Source organism: Clupea harengus, chromosome 7 (assembly GCF_900700415.2).
Source record: "Clupea harengus chromosome 7, Ch_v2.0.2, whole genome shotgun sequence".
Lineage (NCBI taxonomy): Eukaryota > Metazoa > Chordata > Actinopteri > Clupeiformes > Clupeidae > Clupea > Clupea harengus.
Window position 1 is genome coordinate 8,700,711 of NC_045158.1, and position 12,313 is coordinate 8,713,023.

General features: G+C 40.1%; 2 protein-coding genes and 2 non-coding genes across 4 annotated transcripts; 1 reads left to right on the plus strand and 3 right to left on the minus strand.

Annotated features, from left to right (window-relative positions):
- Nucleotides 1-18: 18 nt before the first annotated feature.
- On the minus strand, nt 19-6,402 carry ranbp1 (RAN binding protein 1). The gene is made up of 7 exons (XM_031570392.2): nt 6,385-6,402; nt 6,126-6,264; nt 4,234-4,373; nt 3,974-4,131; nt 2,250-2,378; nt 1,830-1,907; nt 19-1,419 (listed from the first exon to the last, which is right to left on the minus strand). Exons 2-7 carry the CDS (start codon nt 6,138-6,140, stop codon nt 1,271-1,273), a joined length of 669 nt encoding a protein of 222 aa, XP_031426252.1. The 5' UTR covers nt 6,141-6,264; nt 6,385-6,402; the 3' UTR covers nt 19-1,270.
- On the minus strand, nt 1,670-1,800 carry LOC116221230. Its single transcript, XR_004164075.1, has one exon. It is a non-coding gene; the product is annotated as a small nucleolar RNA SNORA77 (small nucleolar RNA).
- Nucleotides 3,526-3,656, minus strand: LOC116221229. The gene has a single exon (XR_004164074.1). It is a non-coding gene; the product is annotated as a small nucleolar RNA SNORA77 (small nucleolar RNA).
- Nucleotides 6,403-6,528: 126 nt separating the features above from the next.
- Nucleotides 6,529-12,290, plus strand: trmt2a (tRNA methyltransferase 2 homolog A). The gene is made up of 12 exons (XM_031570389.2): nt 6,529-6,814; nt 7,117-7,746; nt 7,924-8,032; nt 8,124-8,305; nt 8,480-8,594; nt 10,109-10,224; nt 10,312-10,423; nt 10,562-10,684; nt 10,826-10,901; nt 11,023-11,139; nt 11,613-11,709; nt 11,878-12,290. The coding sequence occupies exons 2-12, from the start codon at nt 7,127-7,129 to the stop codon at nt 12,062-12,064; spliced, it is 1,854 nt and encodes a 617-aa protein (XP_031426249.1). The 5' UTR covers nt 6,529-6,814; nt 7,117-7,126; the 3' UTR covers nt 12,065-12,290.
- The last annotated feature ends 23 nt before the right edge of the window (nt 12,291-12,313 follow it).

Sequence of the window (12,313 nt, forward strand, 5' to 3'; positions counted from 1 at the left end):
AGCAAGTTCTCGAGGAAGTCACATAGATGCTGCATCATTCTTTAATTCTGTTCATTCACCACTCTTTCGTACATATCATGTCAGATATTACGGCCATAAAAAGTGAGACTTCAATCAAAATGCCATGGAGAATACATTATACAGTCGTTACCAAAAGTACTATCATTAGGCAAACGATTGAGTAAATAATAGCATGGGAAACGCTATTCAAATAATGACTTGAGCAAGAAATAAGACCAGCCTCAACTGTACTGACTATATAATCCCAAAAGAACTTTTTGGGACATGATCCAAGTTTTAGTTCAAAAGGTCTGAATTATGATTTTCAAAATAGTGTCATTTATTTTCCCCCTCCACCAAACGGAATGGAAAGAGACCGGACATCTTCATTGGTTGTTTAAAATGGTGAGGAACCATAAAAGCACAGATCAAAAGTAAGTCTTTTATCCATGTACACTTATTTACAGATGCAACTGGAATGCCAAAACAATCTAAGATCTGGAGTGCCAACAGAATTGTGTCTATGTGCCCTCTGCCCCAAAATGCATTTCAACTCAAGTTTGAGACTGCATTGGTCATCAAAACTTACACAAACCGTTATTAAATAAAACTTCTGCCCCTCATAGAAAGGCAAAAGCAAAAACATTTTGGGTGTTGTCAGCCCAAGATCCACTGATGCGATTTGAGGGCAAAACTGTACTTTTGTTCTAAAGTCTTCCATCCCTAGGCAGAGAAAAAATGACCACCCCCCGAATTCAAGAAAACCTCTTGGGACTGCTATATTCCCTGTATAATATCCTGCATCCAAATTTGAGAAAGCTCAATGGTCTACCTAGAATCCACCCACACTGCTTACACCCAATCTTAACAGCACTCACAGCTACTTTAGAATGTTTATAAAAAAAGAAAAAAGAAAAAGAAACATTACCCAATGTGGGAATCGATCAATACCACAAGCCTCATTTCACAGCATGTCTTGTCGATACTTTGAGTTACAGATGGCAAGAATGTAACAACTTTATTTTCACCATTAAGAAACCAGGGCAGGTGAAGAGGGCAAGATAAGTACTAAACATCTTGAGTTAGGAATGGACACATTTGTTGAAGAGTGGCACGAAGGTCTTGTGATCTCAAAAGGCAAACAAATAAAATAAACAAAAACAAAAAGTCAAACCAAATAGCAAGAGTCCAAATTCAGTTTCAGAGTCTATTGTAGAAAAAAGGGGGAAAATGACAAGTTGAAGATCTGAGTGAAGCCGCCGTCCAGATTTCATTTCTTCTCTTCCTCAGCTTTCACTTCCTCAGCCTTCACTTCCTCCACCTTCTGCCCACCTGATGTCTTGGTGTCATCTTTGTTCTCTTTTACTGAGAGTTCCTCCAGTTTGTCTGCCACTTTATCTGCACCATCCTTGTCGCCAGCTGTTATAAAAGCCATAAAAAAAACACACACGTAAACAAATGAAGTAAAACATCGCTGGACTCCCAAGTTAGATAAATAGTTTCTCAGCGGTGTAATGCAATAGTTTCAGTTCAATTTGAATGTCTTTAGTCAGTTAATATTCCATTTGATTTTTGTATAGTGTAACAAAGATATAACACAGAATTCTAGATATACACACCTAATACATATGGTGTGTAGGTACACTCTTAATGATGTACAAAACACTTTTGAGATGTAGCAGAACATACCAGCACTTGGCCCATAAATAGCAAGCTAGCGTGTTACATTCTGCATGTTAATGTAGCAGACACTAAAAGTTCCATGCCGGAATGGGGCAGCATGGAACAGAGTGAGTCTGCAGATCACATCAATAAGAAAAATGTCTTACCAGATAGTTCTTCATCTTCTAGGAATTTTCTAACTTCTTCTTTGCACTCATCAAACTTTGCCTTGAACTTTTGGGCATCTGGGGGGGGAGAGAGAGAGGAGGTTATTATATATAAAAATAATAATAATGAAGACAAAACCAGCCAAATCTATAATCATGGACAGTCAATAAAACACTTTTGTTGACTCATACATGAGACAAACCAACGCACTTAAGTACAAGCACACATAAGTGAACAAAAGCGTACAAACCAAGCACAAACAAAATAATCACCACAAAACAGTTTTTGCATTAATCATCTCAATATACGCAGAACACAGTAAGGTCAACTTTGAGGTTTCATGTCAGATGTTCACCCCCCCAGTGGTTCATAACCTGAGCCACCACAGCATGAGGTGATCTAATGTTAGGAAAACGTACTTTCCGCATTTAGGAATCTTAGTGCCAGAAGTTCTGGTTTGGGTTCCTCATCTGCAAAGTCAGCATGTGTGTTCCACACCCAGGCCCTGTCGCTGCCAGCATTGGGTTTCAACTCCATCAAGGGCATAACTGTAAAGGAACAGATTATCACAATCAACAGATGAAACAAATGGTGTTAAAAACAAATGACCTCCTTTCAAAGCAACACACTTCCATTTACACCACAGCAAATTACACAGGAGCAGCTGATACTTAATAACAAACACTTGCCATGTGCCCTGACAACATACAACAAAAAGCACCGAATGTGTCTGACCAATGACTAAAAAGCATAGACCGTATATGCTAGGGGTGGGGGAAAAAAATCGATTTTTCGATTCTCTCTAGAACGATTCTGTCTCGATTCAGAAAAGTTCATAATCGATTTTTTAATAAAAAAAAAAAAAAAAAAATTTTTTTTTTTTTTTTTTACACATTCATTTTGTGTTGAAATGCAAGCTGCATCAATTATTGCATTGTTCATAGAAAGTCATAATTGTGACAAGGACACACTTTTTCTCTAATAAAAAAATTGATCTGTTGATTTTCTTTAATTATCAAACACAAAGTAGGAAGTGATTTGAGACTCAAATGTTTTAAAAATCGAGATGCATCGATAATCGTTTTATCGGTTTAGAATTGATAATCGATAATCGGCTTAGAATCGAGAATCGGTTTAGAATCGAATCGTTGACCTCTGAATCGGAATCGAATCGAATCGTGAGGTGCCAAGAGATTCCCACCCCTAGTATATGCTCACATCAAAAGTGAAACCGCTGGAAGGCACACAAAAAAATAGCATCAATTTAACCAAATAGGGTCAGCGCCTGGACCGGGACCAATTTTCTGTTAACTACATATGCACTGGCTGCAAAAAAGCACTAAATGTGCAGACTGCAATCTTGCAAACACAGCCAACCAATTTTGGCTTAATTTCGTCATAACGCAAGTGCATCACACCATGCTAGCACCTACTGTCCATACTTTTTCAGGTCATTGGGTCTGAACTATCAATAAATAAAGTAGTAAGTAAAACATCGCTGGACTCCCAAGTTAGATAAATAGTATATCTCAGCGGTGTAATGCAATAGTTTCAGTTCAATTTGAATGTCTTTAGTCAGTCAATATTCCGTTTGATTTTTGTATAGTGTAACAAAGATATGACACAGAATTCTAGGTATACACACCTAATACATATGGTGTGTAGGTACACTCTTAATGATGCACAAAACACTTTTGAGATGTAGCAGAATATACCAGCACTTGGCCCATAAATAGCAAGCTAGCGTGTTACATTCTGCATGTTAATGTAGCAGACACTAAAAGTTCCATGCCGGAATGGGGCAGCATGGAACAGAGTGAGTCTGCCGATCACATCAATAAGAAAAATATAAATGTAAGTAAAGAATGACAAATACACTCATTTTCTGCACAGCACTTGAAGGCAAAATCAAGCAACTTTTTTGTTTTAGACTCACACTGACATAACCTGTGTATCAACTTTCATCTGACATCTGTTTAGTGTCCTCACATCAACTCTTTTTACAAAAATAATATACATAAACACAGAGTACTACTTTGGAGAACAGTCTAAGGCCAGTGTGCAAATAGCAAACTATTAGACAAGATTTGGTTGTTAGCATCCTACTTAAATATATTGAATAACTACAGCAAGACACACATACCGTTGTGGTTGGCACAGATCTTGAGAGTGCGGTCTCTCCTCATCAGTAGACGAACGGAACCCTTATCTTTGTGTCGCAAGAGTTTCACATCACCTGTACCACGCTCCTTCCATTCTGGTGGTTCATTTTCACTAGCAAAACGGTAGAGCTTTGCTCGCCTGATTAGAGTAAAGAGAGAAGTTTTTTTTTACAATAAGTTAATCAGAGGATGTGATGCAAAATGGCCAATAATTCCAAAAAGTCCAGTGGAGTCAACTTGCATTTTAAAAATCTCCTCCTCATCTTCCTCAAGTGTCTTCACATCTTGTACTGGTAATGACACAATGGGCTCAAAATGGGGGTCATGGTTTGTGTCATCTACATTTTCTGTAGATGTAGTTTCATGCTCCTCTGGTGTGTCCTGTCAACATCACAGAAAATGTTTGCAAACATCAACATTCAGCACAATATGGCAGAAGACAAGCAAATGCTTTAAGTTATTAACACTCACCATTAAGATACACCATTTTAAATACTCCACCCATAACTAAAGAATCGCCCCGCAATGATCGGTTTTCTACTGCGAGGTACGACACCACTGGTGAACAACACGTTGAAAGACGGGGGATTTGGGAGATCAAGCTTTAGGGGCTTCCTTTTGTTAGCGATTTGCTGCGACAACCAAACTTATTTCCACGGCTGCTGAGGCATGCACTTATGTTAAAAATCAAGTGAGTTCTGATTGACCAGTGGTAAGCCCACTGTTAAACTATTCCTGTTGGGTAAACGAATGATCAGCCAAATACCTTTCCTCCACACTTATTTTATATAGCGAACTATTATTCGTTTGACGGAAGACCAGAACACGGTTAAGTTAACAGTTAGGAACAAGTGCAAGACAGGCTTTGAAGATATGTGTAAACTTGTACAAATATGTCCTGTCTGGCGCAAAGTAAATACAAAAAAGATAGGCTTGGCATGTGCCTTCATGCTTTCTAACTTCATGGCTAACGGTGGCTAGCTAACTCAGCTCAAGGCTAACTTGATAGAAAACCGGACAAATCCTCCGGCTAGAACCTGTGGCATGAACAATCTAGCTAGCAAGTGAACGTCACGCTACAACAATTTAATACCCGGATAAACCCATATAGAAAAATTCAACAAAGTTATCGTCACAGTAGTAATTTAGGACTGGGCCGTATTATCTGGCAAGCCATTTCACTCAACTTGCATGACTGAGGAACAGATGACAAAGTCAGCAGTCTAGATACACTTAGTTACCTAAACAAACTCAGTAAATATGTCTACTATCTCCCCTACTAGCACCCTTTCTATCTGCCTTGCTAGCCCATCTAACGGTTGTGGTAAAACGCTAGTTTATCTAGCACGCTAGCTAATGTTAGCCTCCAATGCTACAGCTAGCGACTGGCTAGCTATATAAGATTTGGGGTGTAACTTTAGCTAACGTTACCCAGCTGACAATACATACGTATCTAGGGCTAGTAAAACAATTTTCTTTGGAACAGTCTCTCCCAGGTCGTTTAACTTCTGTGAGGATACAGCTGTTAGCAAGTTTAAGTTTTTTTCTTCAGACATGTATGTAGATAACTGACTAGTTGCGACTAGCGTCAACGGCAAGTCCAGCCAAGCATTTGTCAATGTACCTGGTGAGTAGAAGAGCTAATGTTATTGATTAAGATACGTGAAGCCCTATGAGTTACAAAATGTCAACTCCATCAATCATGATGAATCTAGGTAAATACAGGAAACTGATACTGTGCTTCCTTTACATGCATCATAACTGCGATTGAACTAGCTAACCTAGCTAACTCTTGCCGACTAGCAAGTTAGCGTGAGATGTTGGCTCCTACAATAGGGCGGCAAACGGATCTTTCAATAGATGTTTGCTTTTAGACAGTAGACTCGCAGTGAATGCAAATTCAGTGCCGTCAACACACTGATGTTAAAACATAGCTAATTAGCAATAATCTCAATATGTAACTGAACATGACGCACAATTAACATTAGCTAGCTACCGGCTTTTAAAGCTAACATCAATAGCCACAGCCCACAATGAACTTCTTTTAAGCCAACCGAAAATGCAAACATACAATCAAATGTTTGTACAAATTATTTCTATACACCAACGAAAGAGTAAATAACCTATAGTCACCTTCGGATCTGCCATTTTAATGTAGATGTTTTCAGATTGCGACAATTGATGATTTAGAAAGTCGTGCACTTTTCCAGGCTTCCTGCACCGACCTGATTTCGCGCGCGACAGAAAGGAAGTCAAGAGCCCGCCTTCTTTTCTGATGAACAGGAAATCGTGTGAAATGAACTTGGAAGTTATTTGGAAGTTTACTTTCCCTGCATCATTATGTACTTACATCATAATAGTTTAAATCCGATATATTTCAGAAAATCCTTACCCTCAGATAAATCAAAGCGAAATGTACCATGCACCCGTCATTCCATGAATTCCGTGGACCAGTACCTACTGATTTGCTGATTGCGGAACCATGTCAGCCTGTGTGAAGGCTGGATTTGTGTTTTAAGTCGCATTTTTATGTCATATAATAATTTTCGAAATGTCATTTATTGATGATTGTAAGGCTGTTATTGATGTACGAAATGAAATGCAATTCTCAACCGACATGTCACCATAGGGTTGTTACAGATGAAGGACCAGTTCTGGTGAATGTAAGATAAAGGACAGTTGTAGTGCATTTCCCATAACCCCCATGTTTAAACACGTGGTCTTGAAACATGGCTGCGCACTAGGTAGCGTTGCAGTTTTCTGGACCCTGCAAGTATTTCTTCAGTTTAATAGGTTCTTGTGGCATTGTCTTTTACACAAAGGTAAATCAAATCAAATCTTTCATTTATTATTTCTGTTTTTTAATGGTTCACCTGAGTTGCGTAATTTGAAGATTTATTTTAACTTATGTGTGTTAACGTCACTGTTACCCAGTAAGTTATTTGTCAATTGATGGCTCATACAGTTAGGTCACGCCAGTTATGTTGAGCAACTTACTAGCTGACTATGATTTAATACGTGCTTGATATGTGTTTTACGATTGCCCAAATTTATATCGGATTTTGAAAGTTTTTATGCCTGCGATGTTGTAAATCACATTATGTTAATTGTCTCCCCTCTATAGCCCGAAGAAGATGACGGACGTTACAGACACAACCCTACCTGTCACTTCACTGAATGACAAAGACACGCAAGAAGTCACTGACCAAGATGGAAAAGGCAAAGATCCATTAGGGGATGATAGTGCTGTTACTGTGGACCCCGACTCCAATGCATATCGATATATTAAGGAGGATCTTTTCACCTCTGAAATCTTCAAAGTGGAGATTCAGAACATACCCAAGTTTATTGGCTTCAATGATTTGAAGAAGTTCCTCACTAAGCATGGTCTGAACCCACATAAAATCAAACTGTTTGGGAAACAGACCTTTGCTTTTGTCACTTTCAAGAACCTGGAGGAGAGAGACAAGGCGATGAAGGTGGTTCATGGTGTACAGTGGAAGGGCCGGGTTCTAAGTGTGCGGCTGGCCAAGCCCAAAGTAGACCCCATCCTAAAGAGAAAGCAGGGCAGGGTCGATGATGGCGAAGAGCCCCCCTCTAAGCGCAAGGAGAAGGACCAAGACCGACAAGAGAGTGCAGAGCCTCTGAGCACACAGCTCGCTAATGTGGTCACCCCCTTATGGAACGTGCCCTATGACCAACAGTTGAATACGAAAGAGCAAGAGGCAGTGGGGATTCTGCAAAGGTTAACCAGGTAGTGCTCATAATCCACTTTCTATGTATGTTTTTATTTACACTTGGATCCTTTTCCTATTGTAGGAGTTGCTTAGTCAGCAAATCAAGTCTTCTCTGCGGTTTAAACTTAGAATATTTATCTTCATCTACCAAAAACTTAACTCTCAACTGCTCTCATTAACTTGCTTCTTTTCAGAGAAATAGGCAACAACAATAAGGCTATGTTGCCCTGGCTGTTTATCCAGAAAGAGAAGCACAATGGCATGTGTTGTCCCCTAGAGAAGATCCGGCCTTCCCCAATACAGGTACAGTCATGAGTGTCACCACAGAGAGACTGACAGCTCCCCTGCCAATTGGTTATGTTAATAATTTGATGTGATCTTGTGTCAATTGCAGACTGAATATAGGAACAAGTGTGAGTTTCTGATTGGAATGGGTGCAGATGGTCAGGACAAGACTGTGGGCTTTCGCCTTGGGAAGTACAAAGGTGGCTCGTGTGCGGTGGTGGGACCTGGTGACACCATTCACGTTCCAGCAGAGACTAAAAAAGTGGTCCAAGTTGTCCAGGATTACATCAGGTAACATGGGGGGGGGATTGAAATACATTATAATAGTCTGTGCAAATGTAATACCCTATTGTCTATTTAAAATAAAGAAGATGTACAGATTGACGGGTGACATGGGGGGGGGGGACACATTCTTGCATTTACAAATCTATCTTACTTAAATGTTTATTATGTACCCCTGGACAGGACCACGGCATACTCTGTCTACTGTCCCGAGACCTATGAGGGCTACTGGAGGCAGCTAACAGTGCGGACAACGAGGACTAATCAGGTCATGGCCATGGTGTTCTTCAACCCCCAGGTACATTAGAGAAATGGCATGCATGTAATCAAATGGTTACGTGTGTACATATTCGAGACATACAGAAGTGAAGATGTGTAGAAGATACTACAGAAGTGAGTACACCCCTGTGGAATAACACTTGCATGTCAAATGATTTAAAATTGTATTCCCTCTAAATAGCTGCAAGTAGAGTATTTCCTCTTATAAACAATCAAAACAAATACTTTGGAAAGATTACATTGAAACTCAATGCATTATAAATGAATACACCTGTGATAATTGAAACAAATCAACTAATCTGTCCTCCTAAAATGAAAGCTGCAAGATTAAACTTAATTTAAATAACATGAAAAGAAGCCAGATTAATATTGGGGTATCATTCTTTGGTCAGACTAAGATGGGGTCCAGCATGTTTGGCGTGAACCTGGCCAGAACTACCACAGTGAACACATATAACACATGTAAACGCTGCTGCAAGGCTCCTGACTGGTACCCGGAAAAGAGACCATATTAGCCCCATCCTGGCCTCTCTCCACTGGCTTCCAGTGCGGTTCAGGGTTGATTTTAAGGTGCTCCTGTTCGTTTTTAAAGCCCTTAGTGGGCAGGCTCCATCTTATATCACAGACCTCTTAACCTCTTATTCTACTACCAGGCCCCTCAGGTCGTCTAACTTAGGGCTCCTGGCAGACCCCCAATCTAAACTTAAATCCAGGGGTGACCGCGCTTTTGCTGTTGCAGCCCCTAGACTGTGGAACAGCATCCCCCTCTCTATAAGATCAGCCCCCTCTATTGACTTCTTCAAGTCCAGGCTCAAAACCTACTTTTATTCCTTAGCATTTGGACCACCCTGATTTTAGTTGATTATTTGTATATTATAACCGCTCCCGGTGTGCAGGTTGGCACCTTGGATAGTAGCCTCCGCCCTCGGTGTATGAATGGGTAGATGTCTGAGGCATTAATCTGTAAAGCGCTTTGAGTGCTCTATGAGTAGAAAAGCCCTATATAAATGCAGTCCATTTACTATTTACGTAATTAAGTATTGAAAAAATAAAAGATTTTAATCTCCGTAATGAAAGGTGTACTAACTTTTGAGTTCCTACTGTGGGGCCTATATTTTTAATATAGTAAATCTAAACTGATAGTTTTTAATTTGCCATAAGAGCTAATACCCTAATGCAATTACTGTCATGTGATACAATTTTGAATCATTTGACATTTAAATGATTTTGCACAGGGGTGTACTCACTTCTGTTGCCATATGGTGAAAGTTAAAAGAAAATTTTAAGGCAGTTGAAAAATTACATTTCTGTTTGATTCAACAGATGGTACAAATCACCATGAACCAAAATACTATTTACTTAATTTGACCCACAGAATACAAATTAACTGTAAATAATCCAGCAATGCAAGATTCTTCTAGAGAACAAAATTCAATGGCCTTGACTTCAACAACCTGAACAATAACTCTCTAACATTTTCTTGACAAATGTTTTAGCAGTGTTATTTCATGTGTCTGTTGCTATTCTTTTCAGAAATTGTCAGAAGAAGAGATCGGTTCTCTAAAAAAGTCAATGGAAATGTATTTCACTGAAGGAGAGGGGAAAGACAGTGGTGTCACATCATTATATGTTGTCAGACATGGACAAAGGTAGGTGAAATTCCCAAGAGGGTATTTTTTTCTTTTTCTGGCCTCATATTTTGGTCTATGTCGACTCATTATGATGTCTCACTGCAGGACATCGTCTAACTCTGATGACATGCCCTGTGAGCATGTCACTGGAGATAAGTGGATTTACGAGGAGCTTTTAGGCCTGAAGTTCCGCATCTCGCCACACTCATTTTTCCAGGTAAATCTGGACTTTGTTTGATAGTGTGTCAAGGTGTATTGGGTGGGGGGTGTTAATGGGTAGTCATAGATGGACACCAGCCTCATGTCTTTCTGTCAGAATTGGTTGTGAGATGTTTGTGGGCATCCTTCTTGGTAGATCAACACACCAGCTGCAGAGGTGTTGTACTCTGCCGTGGGGGAATGGGCACAACTGACCCAGGACAGCACTGTGCTGGACGTCTGCTGTGGGACTGGCACCATCGGCATCTCTCTGGCAAAGGTACAAACTGCTTGTCTTCTCACTGATGTGCTCTGTGTATGCTGGCCCGTCACCATTTTGCTGAGGATTGAATTGTCTGTGATTGTTGCTCCTTTGTCACGGTTGTGGAAATATTGTCATTTAATGTTCTTGCCATCACAGAGAGTAAAGAAAGTAATTGGGATTGAGCTGTGCCGGGAAGCTGTGGAAGATGCCAAAGTCAATGCTGAGTTGAATGGCAAGTCTTCCTTGATACGCACACATGCTTTATGTTGTTCTTAAATGTTTACTTTCTATACCCCATTTTAGGCCACTTCCCATGGTCTCATTATGGGTTTATCCTTTTGTATGTGTTCTAGGATTGAGTAATGTGGAGTTCCACTGTGGAAAAGCTGAAGATGTTTTCCCCACTGTGCTCAATGCAGTTATATCTCCAAATGTCACTGCTATCGTTGACCCTCCAAGAGCAGGACTACGTATGTTATTGACTATAACCTTAGTTACTTCGAAAAGTGTTTACTCATTGCCTTTTCTTACCATACACATTAAAGTTACAGCATGCAACAATTGGCCACTTTTTTGAGGTATGTTTTTATAGATTACTAGTTTTGACATGTTCAAATCTAATTTTGTGGCATATGGTCATGTAAGGGACAAATAAACACACATTTCTCGCTAGCCCCCCAGGCTAAGCACTATGTAGTTCTGTGGTTCAGGTCCGACCACCCCATGAACATTTTTCACAGCATGACAGCGACTATAATGATAGCAATTATATTGCCAAAAAACATCAATTTAGTATGCTTGCTAACTATTTAGTCCCAGTGGTGCTGTTGTTGGTGGTTGGAAGGTTTTTGTATGCCTATTATGTAGTCAGCTTGTTAGTTTTTGACACTCTTTACTGGTCCTTTAAATTAACTTTGGCAATTTATTGTTCGTACATTGCCAGACCCTAAGGTAATCCTGGCCATAAGAAGAGCAGAGCACCTGAAGAGGCTGGTTTACGTTGCGTGCAATGCCAAAGCAGCCATGAACAACTTCATTGAGTAAGTAACCTCACTGAGATGGTGTGACCAGTCTGAAACTGTGACATCTGGTCACGGCTATGGGTAATCCCTTTATTATTTGTAATTTTCCCCAAATGTTTGAATTTCCACGTCCTGATTATGCCATGTGAAGTAGTCGAAATCAGGGTGTAATTAGCCGTTTTTCAGCCTCTGCAGAGCACCCTCCAACCGTGTGCGAGGAGCGCCATTCCGTCCGGTGCGCTCGATGTCTGTGGACCTGTTTCCCCAGACCCCTCACTGTGAGACCATCCTGCTCTTCGAGAGGGTGGACTACAGCTCAACAGGCAATAAAGAGCAGGAGCAACGCACTGAAGCCAAACCTCAAACGTCTTAGGTGCACTCTATTCTGATTTGTTTCTTTTTTTTCTGTCAATGTCCAACAACTTTCATGATGAGGGTAAAGAATGAGCACATGTCTTACAATGCTTGTGTTAGACAACATTTGTATGGTGTTGGTGATTGGGTAAATGTTTGACTGGCACAATTTACATTATGGCCTTGCAGTACAATGTATTACGTACATGTATAATTTGTAACATAATAAAATGGACTAGCTTACCCCTATGGCTGCTAATGGTTTCAC